Source organism: Sapajus apella, unplaced genomic scaffold (assembly GCF_009761245.1).
Source record: "Sapajus apella isolate SASKATOON/1434 unplaced genomic scaffold, GSC_monkey_1.0 scaffold177, whole genome shotgun sequence".
NCBI classification, from domain to species: Eukaryota; Metazoa; Chordata; class Mammalia; order Primates; family Cebidae; genus Sapajus; species Sapajus apella.
This window is the reverse complement of record NW_022437117.1, coordinates 587,803-614,963: the sequence shown is the minus strand read 5'-3', so window position 1 is coordinate 614,963 and position 27,161 is coordinate 587,803. Positions and strand designations below refer to the sequence as shown.

Sequence of the window (27,161 nt, the reverse complement as noted above, 5' to 3'; positions counted from 1 at the left end):
AGGTTTTATTCCTGGGATGCAAAGTTGTTTCAGCGTTTTCAAATCAATAAATGTGATTCACTACATAAACACAATTAAAAAATATGTCTGATCATCTCAGTAGATACAGAAAAAGCTTTTTTATGTAATCCAGCCTCCCTTCAGGATAAAAGCCCTCAACAAACTAGGCATCGAAGAAACGTATCTCAAAATAATAAGAACCAACTCTGACAAACCCACAGCCAACATCATACTGAATAGGCCAAAACTGGAAGTCATCCCCTTGAGAACTGGAACAAGACAATCATGCCCACTGTCACCATTTCCATTGAACATGGTACTGGAGGTTCTAGCTAGAGCAATCAGGCAAGAGAAAGAAATACCAGGCATCTAAGTAGGAAATGAAGTAAAACTATCCTCTTCACTGACAGTATGATTCAATACCTAGAAGACTGTAAAGATCCCGCCAAATGGCTCCTACAACTGATAAACAACTTCAGTAAAATTTCAGAATACAAAATCACCATACAAAAATCAGTAGCATTTTTATGCACTAACAATGTTCAAACTGAGCCAAATCAAGAACATGATTCCATTTACATTAGCCACTGAAAGAATAAAATATCTAGAAATACATCTAACCAAGAAGGTGAAAACTCTCTATAAGAGGAACTACAAAACACAGTTTAAAGAAATCAGAAATGACACAAATGAATGGAAAAACCCTCTGTGCTCATGATTGGAAGAATCAATATTCTTAAAATGCCCTTCTGCCCAAAGTAATTTACAGATTCAGCATGACTCCTGTCATACTACCAATATCATTTTTCACTAGATAAGAAAAAACGATTCTAAAATTTGTATGGAATCCCAAAAGAGCCTAAGTAGTTAAAGCAATCCTAACCAAAAAGAACAGAGCCAGAGGTATCACATTACCTGACTTTGAACTATACTGCAAGGGCACAGTAACCAAAATAGCATAGTACTGCTACAAAAGCAGACACAGACCAATGGAACAGAGCAGAGAACCCAGAAACAAAACTGCATACCTACAACCATCTAATCTTTAACAAACTTGGCAAAAATAAGCAGAGGGGAAAGGACACCTTATTAAATAAATAGTGTGTGGATAACTGGCTAGCCAGATGCAGAAGAATGAAACTTGACCTCAACCTGTCACCATATAGAGAAATTAACTCAAGATGGATTAACGAATTAAGTGTAAGACGTCAAACTATAAAACTACTGGAAGGAAAACTAGGAAATGTCCTTCTTGACATTGGCAAAAAATTTATGGCTAAGTTCTAAAAAAAACTGCAATGAAAACAAAAATTAATGTCATGTCTAATCAAACTGAAGAGCTTCTGAACAACAAGAGAAACTGTCAACAGTGTAAACAAGCAGCTTATGGAATGGGAGAAAACATTTGCAAAGTGTACATCTTATAAAGGCCTAATACCCAGAATGTATAAGGAACTTAAATCCACGATCAAAAAATAAATAACTGCATTAAAATGTGGGCAAAGGACATTAACAGACACTTCTTAAAAGAAGACATACAAGTAGTGAACAAACATATGAAAAGATTCTCAACATCACTAATCATTAGAAATGGGAAATGGGAAATCAAAATCACAGTGAGACACCATCTTACACCAGTCAGAATGGTTTTTGTTCACAAGTCAAAGAATAACAGACGTTGGCAGGGCTTGCAGAGAGAATGAAACCCTTACACACTGTTGGTGGGAATGTGTTAGTTCAGCCACTGTGGAGAACAGTTCAGAGATTTCTTAAAGAACTGAGAGTTAAATTACCATGTGACCCAGCAATCCTACTACTGGGTATATACCCAAAGGAAAATAAATTGATCTAGCAGACATAAGCACCCATATGTTAATTGCAGCACTATTTACAGTAGCAAAGTAATGGAATCAACCCAGGTGCTCCTCAATGATTGGATAAACATAATGTGGTACATATACACCATGGAATACACACAGTCCTAAAATAAGAATGAAATTATGTCCTTTGCAGTAACATGGATGTAGCTGGAGGCTATTATCCTGATGCAACAAACACAGGAACAGAAAACTAAATATGAAATGCTCTCATTGAGGTCAGGAGTTTGAGACCAGACTGGCCAATATGGTGAAGCCACATCTCCCTAAAAATACAAAAATTAGCTAGGCATGGTGGCATGCACCTGTAATCCCAGCTAGTTGGGAGGCTGAGGTATGAGAATCGCTTGAGCCTGGGAGTCAGAGGATGCAGTGAGCCAATATCATGCCATTGCACTCCAGTTTGGGTGACAGAGTGAGAGTCTGTCTCAAAAATGCGGTAGCTAAACATTAGGTAGTCATGCATATAAAGATGAGGACAATAGATACTGGGGAATACAAGAGGGAGAGGGAAGGAGATAGGCAAAAAAAAAAAAGTGGAAAACTATCTATTGTTTACTATACTAACTGCTCGGGAGTTCTGTCATACTTTAAACCTCAGCATCAGGCAATATACTTTTGTAACAAACCTGCACATGTGCCCCCATCCCTCCAACCAGAATCTAAAATAAAAGTTGAACAAAAAAAGAAAAAACTGTTGATTTGGAGGATCTAGGTTTTCAAGATTCCATATTCTTCAACAAAGGCTGAAATGAGCAAATATTTTGATTGTAGTTTCTTTTCATGATGGTATTTTTGGTATTTTATTCTTTTAATATATCTTTTTTTCTTTCTATGTCAGTTAAGTGGGGGAGAGCATATTCTCCTTACAGTTTGGATAATGTTGAATTTAAATGCTAAAATTTTAAGATTTTTAAATTGAGAATTGAAGAAAAATTAACAAGAGAAGATAATCCAGGGGAAGGAAATAAATACACAGATGTTTTGGCAGACCGAAAGGCTCATAATTGTCTATAATTTATCATAAACTGTGAGGAGTACAAGTGATGCTCAGTAGATAAAACACTCTAGCTTCACGAAATAGGATAGAAGAGAACATGTTTCCACAGTGATGGTGCTCAGGTTTACAGATTCAGAACAGGTGTGCTTGGCTCATCATGGACCTGATGAAGTGTAAATGTGTGGCTGGGAAGAAATGGAAGAATGGAGGACATGGAGATATCAGTCCAGCTGCACATCATTAAAAATTTCAGCAATTACTGAAATAACACGTGTTAAACTATATCTTCGTGAGAGGTGTGTTTTATTATCTCCTACTGCAAATCTCCTATATACCCTGCCGTATACTAGAATTTCGAAATTTTAGGGTAAATTTGTCAGAGTTTCATTAAAATTTTACTACCTAATGGGGAGACGTATCTTAGCATATACATTAAAATGAATTAAGTGCTACAAAAGAAAGATATTAGGAAAGCTGTCATGGTTAAACATTTGGAATCAGGTTGTCTGGGTTTGAATCTGTTCTATGATTTGCTGGCTGAATTTCTCTGAGGTTCAATATCTTCATCAGTGTTTCAAAATGAGGGAAAAATGACTGAATGATTTAATGTGCTGTTGTGCAAAATTATTTGCACCATATTAACTTTGGTGCTAGTTACACATAGTATGTTATTTATGAGGATAATTATGCATAAAAAGTTATGAGAGCAACAGTGTGATGTATAAGCTGTAAGGCATCAAAACTTAATACCTCTATGTATGTGTGTGACTGCATATGTTTGGGCATGATGCACCTAAGAGTTTTGACTTTAAATTCATCATGCAGATCTGGGTTTCTCCAGCCTTGATGTTTGAGATGTAACTCTGGAGAGTCATTAAATCTCTCTCATATTTAGTTTCATATGTTGTAATTCCTACCTCTGAGGGTTGTTATAGGGGTATTAAAGATACTTTCCAAAAGTACAATCAAGGCCAGGTATAACAACTCATGCCTGTAATCCCAGCATGTTCGGTGGCTGAGATGGGAGGCTAGCTTGAGGCTGGGAGCTAGGAGTTCAAGACTAGACTTGGAAATAATAAGAGACCTTGTCTCTACAGAAAAAAAAAAACCCAAACCTCTTTCCCCCAAAATAAAAACCACCACCAAAAGATGGGCATGGTGGTGAATAACTGTAATCCTAGCTATTGAGGAGGCTATGGTAGGAGGATTGCTTAACCCCAGGTGTTAGAGGTTAGAGTGAGCCATGATCACACCACTGCACTCCAGACTAGGTGAGAGAGCAAGACTCTGTCTCAAAAATAAATTAAACAAATAACTAACTAACTAAATATATGTAATAAAAACAAATAGAACCACCTACCTTAATTACCTGTGTATAATTTTGAGCAGTTATATATTTTTAATATATGAAATTATGCTGATTGATGTTTTCTGGTTATGTTCAAATCATTTAGATTTCTAAAACTGCATTTTCAGTCTGTCCATGACTTCGTTTCTATGGTAAATTGGAATAATTAAAGTCTAAATATAGATATATCATGTTGGGATAGTATTTAGACTCTGAAAAGACATATGTTTCTTTGTAGATAAGTTTGGATAATTTTTGATGAGGTTATATTTACTTTAAAAACCCTACATTAAAAAAAATCTCTTTACAAAATATTTTATGTCAACACCCCTTTACTCTAAAGTCATATTTAGAGCTATTTCAACTCTATTGAGCACAGCTTTGAATTTTGCAATAAATGTCAGACTCCAACATCCAACACAAATCTGTGTCACAAAACCCTGTGTTAATTGGGCATTTCATTTCTTGTAATTTCTATCAGAGCCTTATTGATTCTTTCTTAGCATAGTATTTTTAATAAGCTTACTTATCAGCTGTACTGACCCACATCATATTGAATCTGAGAACTAGAAAAGGACTGGGAAAAGGTTTTAGAGGTAAATAGCAATGGGCGGGGAGAAGTGACCCTACACGATCAGTGGAGGAGACAGGAACCTTCATGTCAACACAGATACGTATTCCTGCAGTTTGCAATAATGTTCACATTGCCTACAATAAGTCACTGAGAAAGAATGTTAACATCCACTATTTATGAAGACAAGCACATGTATCTTCTATTAATACTTTACTAGATTGCTGTCTAAGAATTTGATGTGGAATGCTCACTTACCTGGAAACCTAAAGCACATTATAGTATTTAGAGTGGTAGCATGAAGGATATTGAATTGAACTTAGAAAATACAGGGATTAGAGGAGCACAGGCAACCAGCCTGAATAAAGACAAAAGGGTAGAACAAAGCCATGGTCACTGGATGATTGGAAAGCTGACAAGACTGAAGCAAAGGATCAAACCAGACTTTGAGGGATGGGGACCTCTTTCCTTTATAGAAATCACCCAGCATTCTACTTAAAACACAGATTTATGGGTTCTGTCTTCAGAGAGTATGTTCCAATGGCAAGAGGTTAGGCTTAGGTATCCCCATTTTTTTCTAACTTTCCAATTAATTCTAATGTTCATACTCTGAGAACTATTACCAGGGAAGATGGAGATATTTGTTGGTGATTTTGCAAAAGAGTGATGTTAACAGCGTTCCAGAAAGATTAACCTGGTGTGGAGTGGCATGCCAGAGGCCAGTATGTAAGCTACTAATTAGTTGAGCTCATAGGTGGTGAGAGCATAGAAGAACCTGCTGACAGGAACATTAGAAAGGGCAGAAAAGTTACTAGGGGTGTGTAGAGGGCAGAGTCAGTGGAATTTGATGATTCACACTAAATATTGGGTACAGAAGAGGAGTGGAGCAATGCAAAGCTGATGTACTAAGATATAACTAAAAAGAAAAACAATTTTAAGGCAATGAATAAACTTTATATTGAGTTTATCATTTATCTGGTCATGATTAGCCTAATTCCTCTTTAAAGTTTATTTGGGTGTTCACATAACATAATGATAAAATCCCTAAGTTTGAATTCCACCCCTTTCTAACTTAGGCAAGTTTCTCTACCTCACTGAACTTCAGTTATCTTTAAAAGGGATGAACTATCCTCACAGAATTGTTACGAAAAATAAATGCACACACAGTTTTTTCATTCCTTCTCTAAGACTAAACATCAGAGAAAACGTCCTATGAGTGTTTTACCTGTCTTTGGTCTCCAAATTTTGTTACCTGACAAGAGTTTTTTGTTTAAATGTCTTTTTCTTTTGCAACATAGTATTTCTAAACAAGAAGTAAATATCTAAATTTCTGAGGTTGTTTTGAATATTTTTTTCCTTTTTTTAATTGCATTTTAGGTTTTGGGGTATATTTGAAGAACATGCAAGATAGTTGCATAGGTACACACATGGCAGTGTGATTGCTGCCTTCCTCCCCTTCACCTATATCGGCAACCAACAGAATGGGAAAAAATGTTTGCAGCCTATCCATCTGTTTTGAATATTTTGAAGAAATATTACATTAGTAGCCATCATATGATATACCTTAAAGGACTGCCATTCTTGTAATAGTAAACAAACTGCTTGTCTTCCAAAGGATTTTGGAATACACTTTTTCTGTGCCGATTGCCAGCTCTAAATTCTTATCCCTGATTGCTAATTCATCAGTTCTCTGCTTAGGCATATAGAATAAGAAAGTGATTAGTGAAAATACTTTTCCCCCCACTATTCTGTAGAGTAAGGTTATCTGTTAAAGCTTCAATCCTTACTCTCTTTGGGCTAAGGACTGTTTTTGCCAAAATAGTTAGGTACATGAATATATAAATGAATGTGAAAGTATTGACTTTTTCCCAGAGAACAATCTAAGTCGATTTTGCCACATTCATTGGCCTAAAAGGGGAGATGATAAGTTTTGTCATGTCAATTTCTTTTAAAGAAAATGATTTCAATCATAATGTTTTCTACCAAAATGTCATTTTTTCTTTCTGTGAGATGGAATTGTTGGAGTAGTTCATCTTTTAAATTAAAAGGCAGAGTTTCTCCCACCCTGTGATTGTAGCAATAGTTATGATGACCTACATAAAGAACTGAGATACCTTGAGTCAAAGAATTATTGACTGTGGTTTAGAAAGCTACTTTTATTGCTGCCTGAGTGGTGAAAAGAAAGAATATAAATGTGTATGTGTTAAGCCTTGTAGAACCTGGAAGTGTTTTGAGCTGGGCAAAATTAAATTTCACATTGAGATGCTTTGCGTATAGCAAAACTCAAAACATACTTTGAAAACTGCTTTCTCCCTTAAGTTTATATCTCTGGGTAGTTTAGGTAATATTACTTTTGTTTCTGAGTTATTTTCAACATGTTATGAGAGATATTTGATAACCATGGGACATTTTTCTTTGAACCTGGAAATTTTATCTTGCCAATATTAAATTTTGTTCTATTCCAGAAAGTCCGAGATCAGTCTACAATTTTTAATTTGTTTCTTGATGGCTGACCAGATATCTTCAGTTATTCATTTCATGTTTGTGTTTAATTTTATTGAAATGCTTACATATTCTATCTTATTATGCATGTAGTTTTACTTTTACATATTTCAGTAGACATTCATTTAGAAAGAGTTTACAACTCTAAACTATTAAGCATCAGGATTACCATATCTTTTACTTGATGAAGGTCGAGTACATAACATTATAAGTATTTAAACGTATGCATATTTTAGAAAAATGCTCCATATATGTTGTTTATATTCGAACAGGCTCCAGTCTCAACAATTCTAGCTTTAAACCAAGTTATGAGAAAAATATATGAAAAATATTTTCTCTTTCTTCAAATCAATTAAAGTTATGATAGCAGAGAATGTCATAAATTGGTTGTGGGGTTTTTTTGTTATTATTTTAGGGATAACCTAACACACATTACTGAGGTCCTGCTTTTCTCTCTCTTGAGGGATCTGTGGCATTCTTGATGTCATGAAAATGGAGCACAAGTTTCGAATTATTAATCACTGTACTCGAATGGACTTTCTCTTGTTAAAATGTTAACTGATTCGTTGCATTTAACTTATGAAAGTTTTACTGGTCCTTTGAAAACTCTTGTGTGTATTCTCACTTGGACACATTCTTATCATATCAAGTTTATTAGAAGTTGTTACTCCTAGCTAGGGTCTTACTCTGTGTAATGTTGTATGTATAATTTTACAGAAATCTGTAGTTCCTACATGGATTTTTATCCTATGTAACTCTAAGGGAATTCATTAGCCGGAAATACACAAGCTACAAAGGAAGCTAAATAAGTCTCATTATGTATAATATGTAAACATTGAGCTTTAATCAGTGTTCTAAGGCTGTAGAAGACCTCTTTTTTGAATTAAACTTTTTAAGAATGTTTTAGTCTTTGTTTTTGCCTGTTCATGTTTATGATTATTCGGATGATATTCATGTTTATTATTTACTTTTGTGATTGGAGATGCTCTATTCTATTTAAGCATATTTTAAGATACTGTAAACATTGCTGTTTTCTTGTGGAACCTTTTATTCTTTGATTTCTAACAAAATCAGGAAGGAATATAAACATAAACATTCACAGTGGTTTTGGAAATAATCCAGTGGGAATCCACCACAACAGAGTGTTTAACTAAAATATGACTACATATAATATTCTAAAGCAGGTGACTTCTTTGAGACATTTAAACTCTATTTGAAAATGTTAATTTCCATACTCAATATTTATTTTCTCCTGGCAAGTGAAAGTGGAAGAAGAGGTTGGGGTTAAAATCTTTTTCATTCACAGGAGGCATAAGAATGCTAGCATTTAAAATAGACATTATTCTTTGATCATGTATGACTTGACTCTAAGAATTTTTACCTTTACTTTTTTTAACCTATTCTAATTTCCCATTTTAGAAATTCCTTAACAATCAAAGTTTCTTAACAACGTTAAGAAGCATACTCTAAAATAAATAAATAAATCACATTATTTGATTATAATTATTCTTCTTTGAAGTATATATATGTATATATATATATATATGTATATATGTATATAAATTGGTTCACTGGTAATCTATCATGTACAACAGGAATTGGAATTCATGGGGGCTCTCTCCACCCCAAGATCATTCAGTGTTTGTTGTCAGCATTAGATTTCCCTTGGTAGGTCCAGGCAGCTTAGCTAGTGATATCACCCCCATTCATATTCCTAAGGACTCTAAACCACTGCTTACCATGCCCCTTTGGGCCATAGCTGCTGCATCTAGAATCAAAATTGATCAAGAATGTCATGAAGGAAGAAGGTCATTTGGCATCAAGGGCTTCATTTGATGCCAAACATATTACTCCATTCCCATTGTTATGTGACAGCACCCCAATTCCTCTGATAACCAGGCTAAAAAATTCTGCCAGGACAGTGACTCCTTATGTTGCCTGCTGATCTTTTTGCACAAAGAGCCCAAAGTGCCCAGCATTAGCTTAAAATTCAGTGGCATTCTTGGCATAGCTTCTGGTAGAAAAGTGCTTTTTTATGAATCAGGATCTCCGAATGTCCAGAGTTCAGAACTGTGGGGGATGAGAAGCCCAAATTTCTCAGTGGGTCACTGGGAGTGCTGGCTTTTCCCTTTGGCTTTTTATTGTGAAGCAAGTCTACACTCAGTCTTTCAAATTTTTTAAAAAAATCTTAGATGTTTTCTTCTTATCACTTTTAGAGTGTTGTCTCTTCTCAAGCTCTGCCAGAGGTGAAATAGTTGGTATGTCCTGTATCTCTTTGGCGGGGCTTGCCACTAGATGCAATTCAACTGGCCTTTGTAATGTTAGCTCTCTGGGTTCCAGAAAAATTACAGTTTTGTCAGTGATCCGGTTTTTTGTGTTTTATTTTCATGGTTAGAGTGAGAGCGACATTCTCTTCCAGCTTTGTGTAGCCTACATATAAGTAGAACCATCAGAATAATTGCTTTTAAGTTGATATTTTGCCTAGGGTAGGGAATGTGGATTACAGTCGAAGAGGCTTCCCCTATAAGACAGATTGCTTGAGCTAAGGAAGAAATCTGGAAGTTGTGCCAGCTACCTGTGTGAATCATACTTATATATTTTATGACTTGGAAAATGATCATTAGGTGGATCACAGACCTAGCGGACAGACTGTGAGTCAAACCTGGGACAAGACTCAATTTATTAGTTCCAGAAAAGCCCATGAAAGCTCTTTGATTTTCCATGTATCACTGTCAATGGCCCTGTTTCCAACAGTCCTTAAAATGCCTGTGTATGGTTATCCAAAGATACGACTGTTGGCACCTTTGTGGAAGGACTTTATGCATTATTTTCTTGATGCTACAGAGTTGTTCCTCCTGGAAATCTGTTTCTTACTTCAGTATATGGGTTCCAGCTCTGAAAATTGGCTCGTATCCTGAAGTTCAGTAAGATAGTTTTGGACGGTAGGTGGTGGAGTGGGGAGTAAACATACTCTGTCTTCTGATTATCCAGGATTCATTATTTTGATTGTATACCCTGAATAATATCCTTGGTTGACTGTCCATCTATTTTGCTCCTTGGATACCATGTTCTATTAACTCTCTCATAACTTTCTAAGGATCAGTGTTCCTATATGTGACTACAACCTTGAGAGGCATTATAATTGCGTCTACCTGGCTTATAATAATTGGATATTACCCTATTATCTCTATCTTTTCAGGATTCTATCATCTCCATTGTTGTCAGTCTTCTACCATCAGCCTTGGCCTTCAAAGGAACACTAACTCTGAACTTCTTAGTGATGTTCTTTTTCCTTTCACCAATGGGTTCCTTCTAGCCTTGGTAAACGATCTGTCTTCAGGGCCTTCATATGATGGAAACACTCTTCTTGCAGAATCTACAAAGTGAAGTATAGTCATTTGATGGGTATTCTGGCTGAGAACAGTATATTTATTCAATCATGCTTACTTCTCTGAGCCTTTTAATCTCCCTGGTATTTCTCTATTACTTAATGCAGGTCAGTGCTTTATCATTTCTTCCAGGAGCCATTTGTATTAGTTAGGGTTCTCCAGAGGGACAGAACTAATAGGATATGTGTACATATGAAAGGGAGTTTATTAGAGGGAATTGGCTCACATTACCAAAAGCTGAAGTCCCATGATAGGCCATCTGCAAGCTGGGGAAGAAAGAAGCCAGTAGTGGCTCTGTCCAAGTCCAAAAGCCTCAAAGAAAGTGCAGCTTTCACCATCTTAAAGCATGTTTGCATTGTCTTTCAGTCTCCTTTTAAGGGTATCAAATCCTGTATCCCAGGATGGTGCTATCAAATAAGTAAACTCTCTTATACAACTTCATGCTCTACCTTGGCAATTGAGCCCTTGAGTATTCTCTGGGCTATGAGTAGGCAGGGTTTCGTAGATCCATTTGGCCACAGTGCCTTGCTTCCTATTTTAGGCACAATTCATTCTGGTTAGGCTATGTTGTAATTTAATCCTATTATTAGTTTAGTGGCTGGAAAGGGGAGGTAAGGGCTAATCTTGAAGGGTACACGTTGTCTTTCAGGAGAGAAAATATTGCACTATCCTTAACAAAGGGTAAGCATTAGTTCTTTTTTTTTTTTTTTTCTTGAGATGGAGTCATGCTGTGTTGCTCAGATTGTAGTGCAGTGGCATGATCTCTGTTCACTGCAATCTCCACCTTCCGGGTACAAGGAATTCTCCTGTCTCAACCTCCCGAGTAGCTGGGAATACAGGCACACACTGCCACACCCAACTAATTTTTGTATTTTAAATAGAGATGGGGTTTCACTATATTGGTCGAGCTGGTCTCAAACTGCTGACCTCAGATGATACACCTGCCTTGGCCTTCCACAGTGCTGTGATTAAAGGTGTGAGCCACTGTGCCCAACCAGTCTTAACAGGATCAGAGAAGTCTAGAGTTTCAAGATTTTCAGGTATATCAACACATATTTTTTATCCCATATGTCAGGGTTTCCGAGTAGAACTGTACCCTGGCATAGCTGACCTGCTGAGATTAAGAGGCCAACCCTATTGGATACTCTATAACTCTTAGTATTAAGTCCTGGACCTCATCTTTAGTTTTCTCTGCTAACAAGCTGTAGGAGATGACATTTTTTATATATTATCGAGAAGGCTTTCTGACTTTTACTCATAGCCTTTTATTCATTAATTTTATTCATTAATTGTGACCAATCTTTTGTTAATATTTAAAGCATCAATGGAGTTTAGCATTAGCTACCCAATTTACTATCCTTAGAATTATTATTTTACCTATATTGCACGAATACCAGATACATAACACCAGCATTTATTTTTACAATTTACCATCAGTACAGGAGAAAGATTTAATAATTTTACTGATATTATATGCCAGAGGCTGTTTTTTGCTTCCCTTTCGAACTTGGATGGGGTTCTCATTGCCAGCTCCAAATATCTATTGTCAAAATACCTTTGCACTGCCTGTTTATGTGCACCAGTATCAGCACCAACTGTCACAAGTTGCTTTGGTTAGGAAGCAGACTCTGTGATAGAGATTATTATGTGGGGAGTACTCGGGGAGAGTTCTCAGGATCAGCTCTTGTGAAAAGGAAGGGAAGGAAGCAGGTGTGGGAAAAGGAATTTCTTGGGATACAATGTAGTTTCAGTGAGGGTCTTAGACAAATCTGAAACTCTGATGCTAGGATGACCCATCAGAGATGTCTTATGTTGGTTAGAAGGAGCTATGCCCTTATACACCCTTCTGGACCAGTCATTAGATGCTGGCTACCCACAGGAAGTGGGTTTGGCTATGGGTGAGGCAGTTTTTCAGCCAAGAGAGCTGACAGCTGAAGTCTTTCAGTCAACAGCCTTCCCAGAATCTGGGAATAAATTCTTCTCTCTTGAGGTTGGAACTGGGCGGACCATTAAAGCTTTCTCTAGAAAACACCAGGGAGAAAACTCTAGTAGTAGTACCCCGCCTGCCATCCTCCACCCGCTCTCCATATTTATAGGGAGAGTGGAGGCAGGGAACATCTAAGATATTATATAGGAAATGAAATCTCCCCTTAAATATAATACTATGCATGAATAAATTTATAAGCAATTTCTGCCAGCTATTTAAGGAAAAAAATTCTAACTTATGCAAATTGTCTGAATGACTTAAAAATAAAGTCTACCAGCTCATTTTATAAGGTTGGTATAACTTTGATACCATAACTGGACAATGAAAATAAGAGAAAAAATATTATGGGTTAAATCTCTTATAAAGCTAAATGCTAAAATCCAAAATGAGAACTAAGGGGTTTCTTTGACTTGGTAAAGTAACTTCCAGAATCTTTTAGCTAAATCCATAGTCAATGGGAAACTATTAGAAGCCTCTTTAAAAGTTATAAGATGGCTGAGCATGGTGGCTCACACCTGTAATCTCAGCTTTTTGGAAGGCCGAGGCGGGTGGATCACCTGAGGTCAGGAGTTTGAGACTAGCCTGGCCAATATAGTAAAACCCCATCTCTACTAAAAATATAAAAATTAGCTTGGAGTGGTGGTGTGCACCTGTAATCCCAGCTATTCAGGAGGCTGAGACAGGAGAATCCTTTGAACCTGGGAGGTAGAGTTTGTAGTGAACTTAGATCATACCACTGCTGTCCAGCCTGGACAACAGGGCAAGAATCCATCTTAAAAAAAAAAAAAAGTTATAAGGCAAGCATTCCTGCCATCACTACTTATATTCAGTGTTATGGTTTGGTTTCTAGCATTTTGCTGAAACACACATACACACACAGAGGAATGGAAAAGAATGAATACAACACTACTTTCAGATGGTAAAAGTGTCTTCACAGGAAATGCAAGAGATCTATTGGAACCAATGGAAATGTTCAGGATATCTGATGAATACATGATCAAAATATAATACTTCTTTTATTATACAGAAGGAACACTTAGAAAATATAATTTAAATGTTAATATTTATTAAAGAAACACAATCTGAAAGTTTACTTTGAAATAAATTTAACAAGGCATATATTAGGAAGAAGAAGTTATATCTTTATAGGTAGATGTAAAGCAACAAAATAAGTTGAGCTGTGATCTTTAAAACGGCAATTATTCTTATATTAATTTACATAGACAATGCAATTTTAATCAAGGCCTCATGGGTTTTTTCTTGTAGCTTGACTGTCTGCTTCTAAAATTTATACAGCAAATCATATTGCTAAGAAAAACTGAGAAAAATTTGATAATATAGGTATGGGGCTATTTCTATTAGATACAAAGATACATATAAAGTGATTGTTACCAATATAGTAGGGTATTAAAGACTATACACCAATAAGACAGAATAAAGTGCTTAGATATGTAACAGATATATGACAGAGACAGTATTGTAAATATTTGGAAAAATGATAGAGGTCTTTACATGGAACAGGGTCACTTAGTTATTCATGTAGATAAGCATGTCCAACCCATGGCTGTGGGCTGAATGTGGCCCAACACAAAACAAAACATTAAGAGTTTTCTTTTTTCTTTTTTTTTTCTTTTTTTTGTGCATTTTTCTTCTTTTTAGCTCATCATCTATAGTTAGTGTATTTTATGTGTGGCCCCAGACAATTCTTCTTCCAGTGTGGCCCAGGAAAGCCAAAAATTGGACACCCTTGAATGAAAAGATTTTTAATCATTTAACTATAACAGAGGAAAAAACACATTAATGTGGACGAAAAACAAAATGTTAAAAGTCAGATTTTAGAAGTTTTAGGAAATATAGGCAATATGGTTGGCTCTGTGTCCCCACCCAAATCTCATTTTGAATTGTAATCCCCCTAATCTCCACATGTTGAGGGGAGGACCTGGTGGGAGGTGACTGGATTATGGGGGAAAGTTTCCCCCATGCTAAAAGTTTAGTGAGTGAGTTCTTGCAATAGTGAGTTCTCATGAGATCTGATGGTTTTATAAATGTTTGACAGTGCCTCCTACACACACTCTCTCTCACCTGCCACCATATAAGATGTGCTTGCTTTCCCTTCCACCGTGATTGTAAGTTTCTTGAGGCCTCTCCAACCATGTGGGTCAGTGACTCAGTTAAACCTCTTGTCTTTATAAATTACTTGGTCATGGATATTTATTTACAGCAGTGTGAAAACGTACTAATGGAACAGGAAACTACTTTTATGGTCTCAGAAAAAGATATGATGTTTAAATGGAGCTCGGAAGCCCAAAATATAAATGAGAAATGGTTATAAAATTTTTTGCATTAAAATTAAATGCATTTATTTAAGTTGACTGCACTAAATAAACTACATCCAGTGTAAACCAAAACTTATACTTGGAAAAGCAGCAGAAGAGTGGTAAAACAGCTTGTTCCCATCCACTGATATTTGAGGGCTTGAGGTGATACTTTGTAACCTAGTTCTATGCAATATATTGTCCAAAGGTCTTTGAGTTTTTTTTTTTTTTTAATATTTGTTGTCCTGTGTTTTTACAGCAGGATCAGAGAATATTCCATTATTATGTTGCTATTGCTGCTGCCATTATCACTCTGTATTCAAATTCTAGGTAATTTCTAAAAAAGGTGTATACATGCATATCCTATGATTCATTGATTGACTACCTAGGTATATATCCTAGACAAGTCTTGTGCAATACATGGTGTTTACTAGAGCATTGTTTATACTAGGGAAATGTTTGATACTACATAAATTTATATTAATAGAAAAAATACAAATAAATATTATATTCATATAAAAGACTAACTTAGAAATTAAGAAAACCTATAGTCAAATGTGTATAACAAATATCATATATTCAATATTGTACAAAATAATACAGATGAAAAAGAAAACGGGTTTAATGATATTTATATAAAATTTAAAATTATTAAACAAAATTAAGTATTATACTTTTCCACAGATACATATGAGTTTGGAAGAATAGAAGCAGGTATGGGAATGACAAATACTATATTTGTGATACTGGTTACTCTGAGAGAACTCAGGGTCATGGTAATTAGAAGGGAAACATAGATAGTGTAAGCACTAGTCTAATAATAAAAATCTGAAATAAAAAATTTGTCAGGCATGATGGTGTGTACCTATATGCATAGTTATTCAGGAGGCTGTGGCAGGAGAATTCCTTGAGCCCAAGAGTTTGAGGCTGTCAGTGAGCTGTGATCGCACTGCTGCACTCCAGCCTGGGTGGCAAAGCAAAACCCTTTCTCTATGTAAAAAAACAAATAAACAAGATTTGAGGCAAAATTTGCAAGCTGTTCAGATTTTTGCAAAACTCAATGGTGAGTATGCTTTTCTATATAGCTGAAATACATCATGATTTCTAAATAGAGAGGGAGAACCAATCTGGTTGACTGACTATATTAATATGGATAATAAAAGAATATGTCAGTCAGAAAGGTTTTGGTTAGATGTGAAAACTGGGGAAAAAAAAAAGACAGTTTCAGAGGCAAATGTTGAAAGTGCCTATCCAAACTGTATCCATGTAGGAAGCTTCTCTGCTTAAAGACCTAATGGACTGATATTATTAAACATTGGAAGCATGTAAGTAATCTTTCTTGTTCTGGTTACATGTTTAACAAGCACTCTTCTGAGCATGGGTTTTCTTCACATAGTTTTATTTGTATTGAGAGTATGTTGGGCAGATATCCTGAGGGTCCAATCCCTTTTACAGTTCTTACTATGAGCTGGCACTTTATTTTCATGATAACAATCTCATATGGGCTGTCTCAAGGATGTCTGTATTTCCAAGTGTAATGGATTCCGGAAAACATGCAAGACAGAGTTTCTGAGTCTGCAAGGCTCAACCCAGACCTTAAATTCAAGCAAATTCATCAAAAGTTTCCATCTCCCTGGAAATATCCTTCTATTCTTTATAGCGCATTCTTCTTGAATTTAAGTTAGTGGTCTCTTGTGAAGTGCAAATTAATGCCTGTTACAGGCACAGCCTAAGAAAATAAAGTAATTCAAATGTGCAGCCAATTGTAGCAATAGGCTGTCATTCAGAGATAACTCAGGATTATGTGTAGTTAGCACCAAATTTACAGAACTGGTAAAACCAGACATCCTGTGAGCAGTTGCTGCGATAATATGACTAATTTTGGCAGAGATGTCTATTTGTAATATTCAAAGTAGCCTTCAAATACCTGAGCCTACTGGAATTTTTAAAATGGTAAATAGAAGGCAAAACAGTCAACTTAAAATGGACTTTAAGTGGTTGTTAAGAGAGTCTACTTGATGTATTAAATTATTAATCTCTAAGGGACATTGCCTTATTTTTGAATTCCTGTTGCCTAGCACAATATCAGTCACAAAATATAAGTTCAATAAATTATAATGATAACTAAATCATCTCATAATTTTTGAGTATAATAAAATGTTTTAAACGGTTCTTTAAAAAATCTATTATTTTTGGAGGGCTTCATTTTAGACATTGGTTTGATTTGTAAGCCTCTGATGGCTTCATTAATGCGACTTAATATTGATGAGTTCTTTACAAAATTTTAGGCCCTAATGGTAAACTACTCTATTTCTAAAATTTTGCATGAGAGAGTAACCAATATAATTATCTGAAACTCAGATAATAAGAGAAGCAGATGATAATTGCCTTCATCCTCTATAGAGTTTTTTTTCCCCATGATTCTTCTAGTTTTACTGAAAAGGAGGTTGTCTTTCAGTTAACCAGATTATTTAATAGATTTTGACACTCATTCCCCAAGAGATAGTGATTACCGAAATGTTTTGGATGTTATATTGTTACAAGCGAAATAAAATACATACAAACCTGTGGATTTTTTGTTTGTTTTCCAAAGATTACAAAAGGATTCCTTCAACAGTTTTTTGTTTTTTTTTTTGCTGTGAATAATTTAAGTGGAAAATTACAGTTCTATCTTGGATCCAAAGATTTACAGAGCTGATAAGCTTTGAGTCAAAGTATGCATTTTAAATTAGTTAATCAGTAATGCTGCAGGGAGACTGGAGGGTTGGATGGGCCAAATTTCCAATTTATATCTACTAGCTAAAACTTAGAATGTCAGTTCTAAATATGTAAATTTTAAAAGGACATAGTAAAGACTATGATTTGCTGATATTTATGAAGATTTTATTTACTTAGTTTTCATGTGTATCTGAATTCCATCTTTCCTTTATTATCTCAAACAAGCTTTGAAACAACACTGGCAGATTCCTTAACATTGAAATTACACCTAGAACATGGGTATGGTCCAAGGTGGTTTTGTTGCTACCAGTTTGCAAGTTATGATGAATCTATTTTCCTTTAGTAAATGTTTTCTTTGCATGTCACTTTCATTTTTCAATTAAATGTATCATCTCTGTGTGCCATTACAGGCACGATCCCTGTTTCTGCAAATCTGAAAAGGGGGGAATCATCTGTTTTTTCATTTCCTATATGAGACTGCTGTTGTTAAGATGGATCATTAGCCTGATTTCAAAGGGAAATTCTTAGATGATGCTTCTGACTCGGAATAATTTTACTGTAAGAAATGACCTGTCATCAGTACTAACAGACTCTGCTTTATTAAGCAAAGTGTAGACACCAAATAATATGATGGGCAATAAGAGAATGGGAAGTTTTTTTAAAATGTAAATTATATCAGCTAGTTAATAGTATTAGTCAATGTCACAGTTTTCTGTGGCTCAAATGGAATAAGGTGAGGGTGCTTTATTAATAATGTGTCATGCATTTAATAGTAATACATGTTACTGACACTATGAAACTTCTAACATAAAGCTGTAAAACATTGAAAATAATATTGAGAGGGATATTTCATAGATCTTCAATTTTGTGCTTATTTTAGAGTGAGTAAAATTCTCTTCAAATATTCTTTCAATTATTTAAGGTCTCTAAGACTATGAAAAGAAGAAGTAGAAATCAATATATTAACAAAAGTTTCAGAGAGTCAATGAGTTTTTAAATTTTGTAAAGTTGATTTCACTCAGGCCATGTTGTTTCACGGCTGTGCAGTGTGAGGTATTAGCCAAAGAGAAAGGACTCCAGACTTTGATATATGCTGAAAGGAAAATCTTTTACAATGATAACAATAACCAGAAAGGTTGGAGTACAGATTTTCTCAATCTATCATAAAAACAGACTAAATAAAAATGGGGAAAAGTGGGAAAAATGGTTCTTGTATTTGTGTGAAGAAATGACCAACCAGTGGGTAAACCATAAAGCAATGTATATAAAAAAGAACAGATTTGCATGAGCAGTCTTACTTCCAGAAAGAGATCAAGATTTACTCCCAGACTTAGTGTCAATATTTGGAAAATAAGGAAACTTAATTCAAAAAGAAGTATCGGAGTTGACTCCTACCCTGGCCACAAATGTAAACAATTACAAGCATAAGGGAAGAAAAAAACCAAATGTTTGCCCTGTTCTTACAAAGTGGATAATGTGGGAAATATAAATAAACTAAATCTCACTAGTCGTTGATTATATACTTAATATTTGAGCAGTGTAATAATAGAAGTTTTTAAAAACTTGCGAACTACAATAATTTATTTTCTTAAAGCTCAGGAGAGAGTATATTAGGCCATAAACACAAAAAAGTTTCAATATTTACTTTTACGTTTCTGGATCAAAGCACTTTTCTGTAAATGTTTTCCCTTTTGAGACAAAGAGTTCAGAATGAATATTTGTGGTATGGGTGATATTTTAAAAATGTCCTGAGAAATCCTATCCACAGACATTGTGGGCTATAAAAGCAGATTGATATGATATTTCAATGGATCTTTGTTATGGGAACAATTTTGTTTTCTGACCTAAATAGAAAGATGTGTTTATTTGGAAATTTAGCATTTATTCATATCCATAATGTAAAATTATGTTAAAACAGAAAAGGATTAAAAAAAGGCAACATACTCCTTGTGTTCTAAGCTCAGAATGGATTGATCAATCTTGATTCATCTTGAAACTAATAAATATCATGAAAAATGCCTTTCTTATCAAACATTTTCATATTCTGGTGGAACAGTCCTTATATCAACAGAATATATGTGTATCTGTATATAGATTTGTATTGCACTTCAGATTGACATCTGATTGTGTATTGAGATTATGTTCTATTTCATGATTTAATAAGTCATTGAAGAAGACAGTGTTTAACTGGAGGAACAGCTCTATGCTCTCTGAAGGAACTTCTAAATTTGAAGTATCGTTGGACAGTTTCTTTCTTGTTTTCTTCCTAGAGCCAATTATCCAAAGTCTAGCTTTCTTATTTCGTACTCCTACCATCCTTCAACAAAACTACCCTGGGTAAAGACATATTGTTTTCAATTGGCCACGTGGAAGTCAGGTTCCCAGACATATGTTCTAATCCAGTGTGTGAGGAAAGAATTAGTAAACAATTTTATTTAACTAATTGTTAGTAATTTACTGCAAGCACATTTTATTTGTAGATTGGACTCTTCTGTTGATTTTATGTGGTAATGTATGGTAAAAGTGGAAAAGTAGATTCTGAAAAAAATAAATATTTTAAATAAAATATTGCATGAGATGGCTTTGTATGAACAAACACTAAAATAATTGGACTGCAAATACTTTCTTCTTTATGATTAGAAATGTAAGAAAGATACATTCAACATTAAAACATGTATTTTTCTGAAGAGTATTTCTGATTCTATGTAAGATATTTTTGTATTTATTTTTCTATTGTATGAAGAGCTTTTGAAATTTTAGATATTTGTTTCTCAAATTTGGAATTTGTAATAATTTTGTGTGCCATTTTGGTGGAAAATTTATTCTATGCATATGAAATGCCATCAGAAAATTATTTTCTCTTTTAACTGGTGTAACATTAGCTAACATGTATATCTTAGAACTTTCATCAAGTCTTACTTTTCCTCGGGAATTTGCTCAGTGGTTGTCAATCATGTAAAAATAGTTGACTTTTGAGACTTTACTGTTGCCTTTGCCTGAGAAAATTTTCATTATGCCTTCATTGTGAGCAAGAACAGTTAAAGCAGCCTTCTCAGAGCTTCACATGACATCATCTCTCCTCCCTAAATCCACTATCAATAAAAGCAGAAAGCTTAAACTGTATATGGAAAAAGTATAATGAACAAATGCTCTTGGCTATTGTTGAATCTTTGAGCTATCTCCTCCAATCCCATAAATCTCAAGATAACTAATCTTCTAGCTCAATCATGTATTTCCTGAGCATGTAAGTATGGTGTTTGAAGAAAAGGGGCACATTTCCCATAATTACATTTAATAATATATACTACTAAAATAAAAAAGAAAGGCAGGGTTCTTTTAATTGCTTTAAAAATGTTTATAAGAGTAATCCAGTAGAGATTGAAGGCCTTGGAAATATTTATCCTTGAAACAGTAAAATATCTAGTATTTTGGTTCTTAAGGAAAATTTCTCAAATAGGTAGCACATCTAGCTTCATAAATTCTTATATGGACTCCTTTGTTACACACAACTTATTCTCCAATTCATGGTATATTCTCATTCACATTTTTGTGAATATGTAAATTGAAAACCTACTTATTTCTGGTACTATGACATTGAGGATTTTAAGGTGAGTAATACATGCTTCCTGTTGTCAGTATTTTCAAAATTAGATTGAGGAAGCAGATGATTGAAAACAATTATGAAATCCCGTGTCAGACCTTAACATGACAGAAGCCCAGTCAGAACATGGAAGTACAGATACTTAATTAGGTCAAATGGGAAGAGCAGGTTTCTGAAGAGGTGTTCTGGCAAGGCCTAACGAGACTCAATTTTCTTGTCATTGTGCTCTGGACTGGCAACCAACTATCAGATATCTTAATGTTAATTCAGATAAATGTATTCATTTTCTTCAGGGTATTTAGTTTCCAAGTATTTTCTCCTGAGTGGACAGAAAGTCTTCACCCTTGGCAACATTAGTGGTTTTTTACTGTGTGACCGACCCCTTTTAACAATCTACCGAGGACTTTTCCCAGAAAAATATGTGGTGTTTGTGTTTATAAATTCATACATATTTTTGCATGTAGCTTTTCAGAAATCACAAACTTAAAGCCTCCTTAAAGCTGATGGCCTCAGCTTCAGACCAAAGAAGTAAAGCTCACTGAGGAATTGGGGACATGGGTGGGAGTGGCATTTTTTAAAGTTAAGGTGTATGGAATCACAATCTTGAATTGCTTATTCTCAGAATACATTATTTTATAAAAAGCACTTATTCTGCATATTACAATAAAAATACTTTGTCTGCTTTAGTCTCTGATTAAAAAAAAAATGTTTGTTGTGCATTGAAGGCAAATAACCTTTAGGGGAAAAACGAAACCTGTGGTTTTCCATGTAGCTTAAAAATTGTTCTCTCTGACATTTAATTTTGGCCTATTGGTTAGCTCCAACCCCCTATTTGACCATAAGAATCCAAGCAGAATTCCAAACACATAGTAAATATTCTAATTCCATTTGAACATTTTCCTAGTATCATCCCAATAACCAATTTCCCATTTTTTTTTTAGTTCTGATCTCACTAACCTCAAATCATGTATTAAATGAGCCAAATAAATGATAATTCATACTTTTAAGACTGTTTCTCTCCAATTTTGTTTTTTGAGGTAAAATAAATACTAAATACCACATAAAAATGAAAACAAAATTCCAAAGTGGATTTGAGAATTTCATATGTATTTTTGCACCTAAATATCAAATATATATTAAATATAATGCAAATCCTAATGCATATAAGTATAATTTGCCATGGTCCAACTTACTGTACCAATGCATAAGTAAAATATTTTAGAATACAGAAATAGGACATAGATTTAAATAGAAGATGAATTAAGGAAATCTTTAAATGTGTGCAATATAAAGAAGAAATGCATTTAAAGCTATGTGACAGGTTGAAAATTCTAACATGTCTTTTTTCTGTTGAGCATATCAAGATTTAAAGATGTATATGGGTGACAGTGCATCAAGTCTGGCCCTAAATGAATTGGCTTAGTCACTCACTATTGCTTTCTTTCAAAGAAATATTTGGTTTTCTCCTGAAGCAACTTATGGTGTATTCAGAACTGCCAAACTACTCTGAAAAGTTATTAGGTTAGAAAAAATAACAATAAATAAATGGGCTTATGTCCTCTGGAACTGTTTTTTTTTTCTCCTTTTAAGTATCATCTGGCCTGGTGCCTTTTCTTCTCTCTAGAAGTAATGTTTTTGCTTCTGCGAAGTGATTCATCCTTGGACTGTTGATCTGTGTTTGATATAATCCATCAAGACATGAATCCTACTGCATATAAAAAGCCATTACAAGAAAATAAAAATTTAAATTTTGTTTTATGTGTTCTGCTTTTATTTGAAATGTAGTATTGATGAAGTACATTTTGCTTGGTTGAGTGCCTTGATTTTGCTGACTCAAAGAAGAGTGAGAATTTATTCTTGCAGAACAAAATTAATACTAATAAAGATGACAACGGCAATTATTTGAAGTGATTGGGAGCTTGTTAGAAATGTAGAATCTGAGGCGCCTCTCCAGACCTATCAAATCAGAGTCTGCATTTTGGCTGGATTCACTATGATTCCTAAGCAAAGTAAAGTTAGTGAAGCACTGCTTCAGCGTCTAGTCGTCACCACACTCTATCAGCAGTAAGAAAGGAAAAGACAGGCTGAAAGTCCCTGCCAGTGGAGGCTTGCAGCTTTTTGCATCATAAATGCACCTGATGGAAGTTTCAAATAACTAGTCAACTTCGATTTACCTTACAATCTAAAAAAGTGTAACATTTATTTTTATGAAAACCGAAGTCTTATATTATAATTGGTAAAATATTTAACTTGGGTAAGTTTCTTGGGAGGTCTGGCTTTAGGGACACTGGAGCATTGGTGTTTTCTGTTGCATCTGTACAAAGCTGATTAGAATCTGGATTCAATTTCAGGCATCAAAACCACCCTCTTAGCTAGTGTTATAAACTATTCTGTACAATCTTTGTGGCTTTGCTGCTATGATAGTGAACAATAGTAAGCATCTGTTTGCTTCTTTAGACTGTCTTTCTATTGGCGATAGGGGCAGTGAGGAGTTTAAGAGAGAAATCTAATTATAATAAAGATTTTTCCATATGTTGAAGTGATAACCTACGTTGTACTAATTTCTATTTTCTTCATTTCTCGACTTACACATAAATCTAACCCCCTCCTTATTATCTCATGTCAGTTTTGCACTGGATGAATAATTTTATATGATAAGCCTTTGATCAAAGCCTAAAGCATTGCATAGATTTTAGGACTGAAGTTTAAACTTCATAAATAAGCTGATTTAAACTTCATAAATAACTAATTCTCTATGCTGGTAAACTTCATAAATATTAATATTTAAATCCAATGAAATACAGTAATTTGAAAAGCATAGATTTTGTCACTTTCTAAATTGTAATGTATTTTCTTTCTTTTCGTTTTGGTTTCACAGGAAATAAAATCTGAAGAAAGTTAAAAAGTAAAGAAAATTGGTAAACCTGAAAAGAACAAATATCCCTGTATTTCTAGGCATTTTTCAGTGTGCTTCATGATTAATTTATTATTTCTCAAGTTTTCTGTGCTTCCTGAAGTTACTGTGCTTTGATTCTGGCAGTACTAAGGGATTGGTTGGTTTACTTTGTACTCAAACAGGGAGGCTCTTTTATTGTCTCACTAATGTACATGACTAACCTGAAAAGAGAAATTTACATACTGGTTATCAATGAACTCTCCCATGGGGTTTCACAATGGTTTATAGAGTTTTGCTTTATTAAGTAGCATAAAAGAGTAGGCATAAAAGATAGAGTCAGAATGTACTCAGTTGCTCACTCCTGTAATGCCAGCATTTTGGGAAGCTGAGGCAGGAGTATTGCTTGAGGCCAGGAGTTCATTACCAGCATGGGAAACATGGCAAAACACTTTCTGCACAAAAAATACAAAAATTAGCATGCGTTACAAAAATGAGCCCAGCTCAGTGGAGTGTGTCTGTAGTCGCAGCTACTTGGGAAGCTGAGGTAGGAGGAGCACTTGAGCCTGGGTGGTTGAAGTTGAGGCTATAGTGAGCCGTGATCGCGCCACTGCACTCCGACCTGGTGACAGAGAGACCCTGACTCAAAAAGAAGAAAACAAAGACAGAATGAGAGTGTTTTTAGGTTTTAGGGTAATGACTTGGAGCCTCTTGAAAATGTGGACCATGTTATATTGGTCATTAAAGATCAAAAGTCTGGCATCTAGTTGTTGCCTAAATAAATGCTGACTTAAGTATTACTTTTGATACTTATATATCCATTTTACAGAGACTCAGAGGCAATGCCCTTTTAGATAAAGTGTATTATAAAATGTATGAAATGTGGTGAATGAATTGCTACAATAGTACAATATTCTTTTGTCTTGATTGTACCTTGCATTATAAAATTAACTTAGTTTATAAAATATCATATGGTTTATTTGTTACTACCTTTTCTTTTTCCTCTCAGTGAAGACCTGCTGCTGGGCACAAGAATCCACAGAAAATGTAGTCATTCTTATCAGATTTTCACATATTTGCAAATTAGCTCATGATTGCTTATTTCCTTCTTTAGAATCCCCATAAATCAGTAACCTTCTTATTCAAGGAAACTATTTTTCCTCCTTCCCAAACAACAGTGTAAAAAAATGGAGTCATTGCCTTTTACAGGTGGCTAACATTTGTCCTGTAACAGGTCCAACACATTCAGCTATGATTACTTTCTGAAAGACCTGTCTCTATCTAGACCATGTTTCTATATTTTTAACAATGTTTTTCTAATTAGCTTGTTGGTATTGATTTCACTGAAATATTTTACATTTTAATTCAACTTTTCTTTTTTAGCTATATTTTGGGGTGATATTGCCTTAGATGATGAAGACTTAAATATCTTTCAAATAGATAGCACAATTGACCTTACTCAGAACCCCTTTGGAAACCTTGGACATACCACAGGTATGGTTGATTGTTTAAGAAAATTTGTCTTCATTTTGGGGTAAATATACTCTTGAAATGCTATAAATATATTTGGATCATTTTTAGTCTCCTGTTAATCAACTTTTGACTTCCTATACACAAATATACATATTTAGAAATGCAGGTTTTATTCACAGTTTTAATTTTATTAATTATTATTATTATTATTTTTTACCAAACATGTTGTAGTATTTGCTACATACTAGGTCTGGTTTAAGTGCTTTGCAGATATTAACTCTCTGAATCTTCATAACAACCCCATCAGGGTAGCTACTAATATTACTATGATTTTAGAATTTAGCAGATTGAGATTTAGAAGACTATATAGCTTTCTTATTGTCACATCATCAGGAAGTGGCCATGTCAGAATCGGAATTCAATTCTGAGAAAAGCTAGATTTCATCCTCTTTAGTATTATATTAAGTTGCCTGTCATTTGGTTATTGAGTTGCAAAATATGAATTATTCGTAGAGAAATTATATAGAAACATATTTGGAAAATTTATATATATATATATATATATATATATATATAATTTTTTTGAAAACCCCAGAAGGCAATTTTAATTTTAGTTGATTTGAACATGTTTACATTCTGCCTGTATGAAACTTGATATACGTAAAAGATTATTTCAGTTCTCATTTAAAAATTTTTTAATTTAAAATTAAAAAATTCATTATTGTATCTTGGAAAAATTTTTACTCTGTATACTATTTTGGAGAGAATTGCGAGGTTAGAAAGTTAAAATTTTTTTGTAATTATATTAACAGCTAAAACTTTTATTTCATGTCATGCTTTTGATTTCATTGCATTCTCGCTTTTTAGTATTTTTATTTTCTTCTATTCTGTGGAAAATACCATATGTAGTCCTTTCTGGTATCTAACATAAATATATATTAAGGACTTAAGACTTTTTACTGTGACTTTTTACTTTGCCCGATTTATTTATTTATTTATTTTTTGCAACTCTTTTCTATGACCAGTTTTAAATATATAGAAATATTTCTACCTCCTTAGATTGTAGAATAGTGGTACTCTTACTTCTTAGATTCAGCAGTTTTTAATAGTTTATTATTTTCACTGAGCATGTGTGTGTATGTGTGTGTGTGTGCATACATGCATAAGTGTGCTTAAAACAAAATTTGAAGTCAATTGCAGGAAACACAACACCGTAATATCATTAGGTAGTCTAGCATGCACTTTGTAAGAATAAGGATATTATTCTATATAATCAAAAACCATGATCATGTATTTAAAATTGTAGGTATATAAGAGAAAGCCTAAGAAATCCATCTAAAATAATAACACATACTATTTAAAGATAGTGTGCTTTGTTGTTTGTTATGCATAGTGACAATATTTTCTGAAACATATATCAATACGGGGGCTAATCTTGCTGCATAGTGTCATCACAGATAGTGTATCCTGTAGATTATGTTCATTGC

The 27,161-nt window shown here is 34.3% G+C and overlaps 1 protein-coding gene across 4 annotated transcripts in view; it reads left to right on the top strand.

Moving 5' to 3' along the window:
- TLL1 (tolloid like 1) overlaps positions 1-27,161 on the top strand; it is a 240,976-nt gene that overhangs the window by 85,797 nt on the left and 128,018 nt on the right. For all 4 annotated transcript variants that reach the window (XM_032268275.1, XM_032268276.1, XM_032268277.1 and 1 more), the window contains one exon: positions 25,585-25,695. In XM_032268275.1, the coding sequence (XP_032124166.1) occupies positions 25,585-25,695 (111 nt within the window). The remainder of the gene's footprint in view (positions 1-25,584; positions 25,696-27,161) is intronic.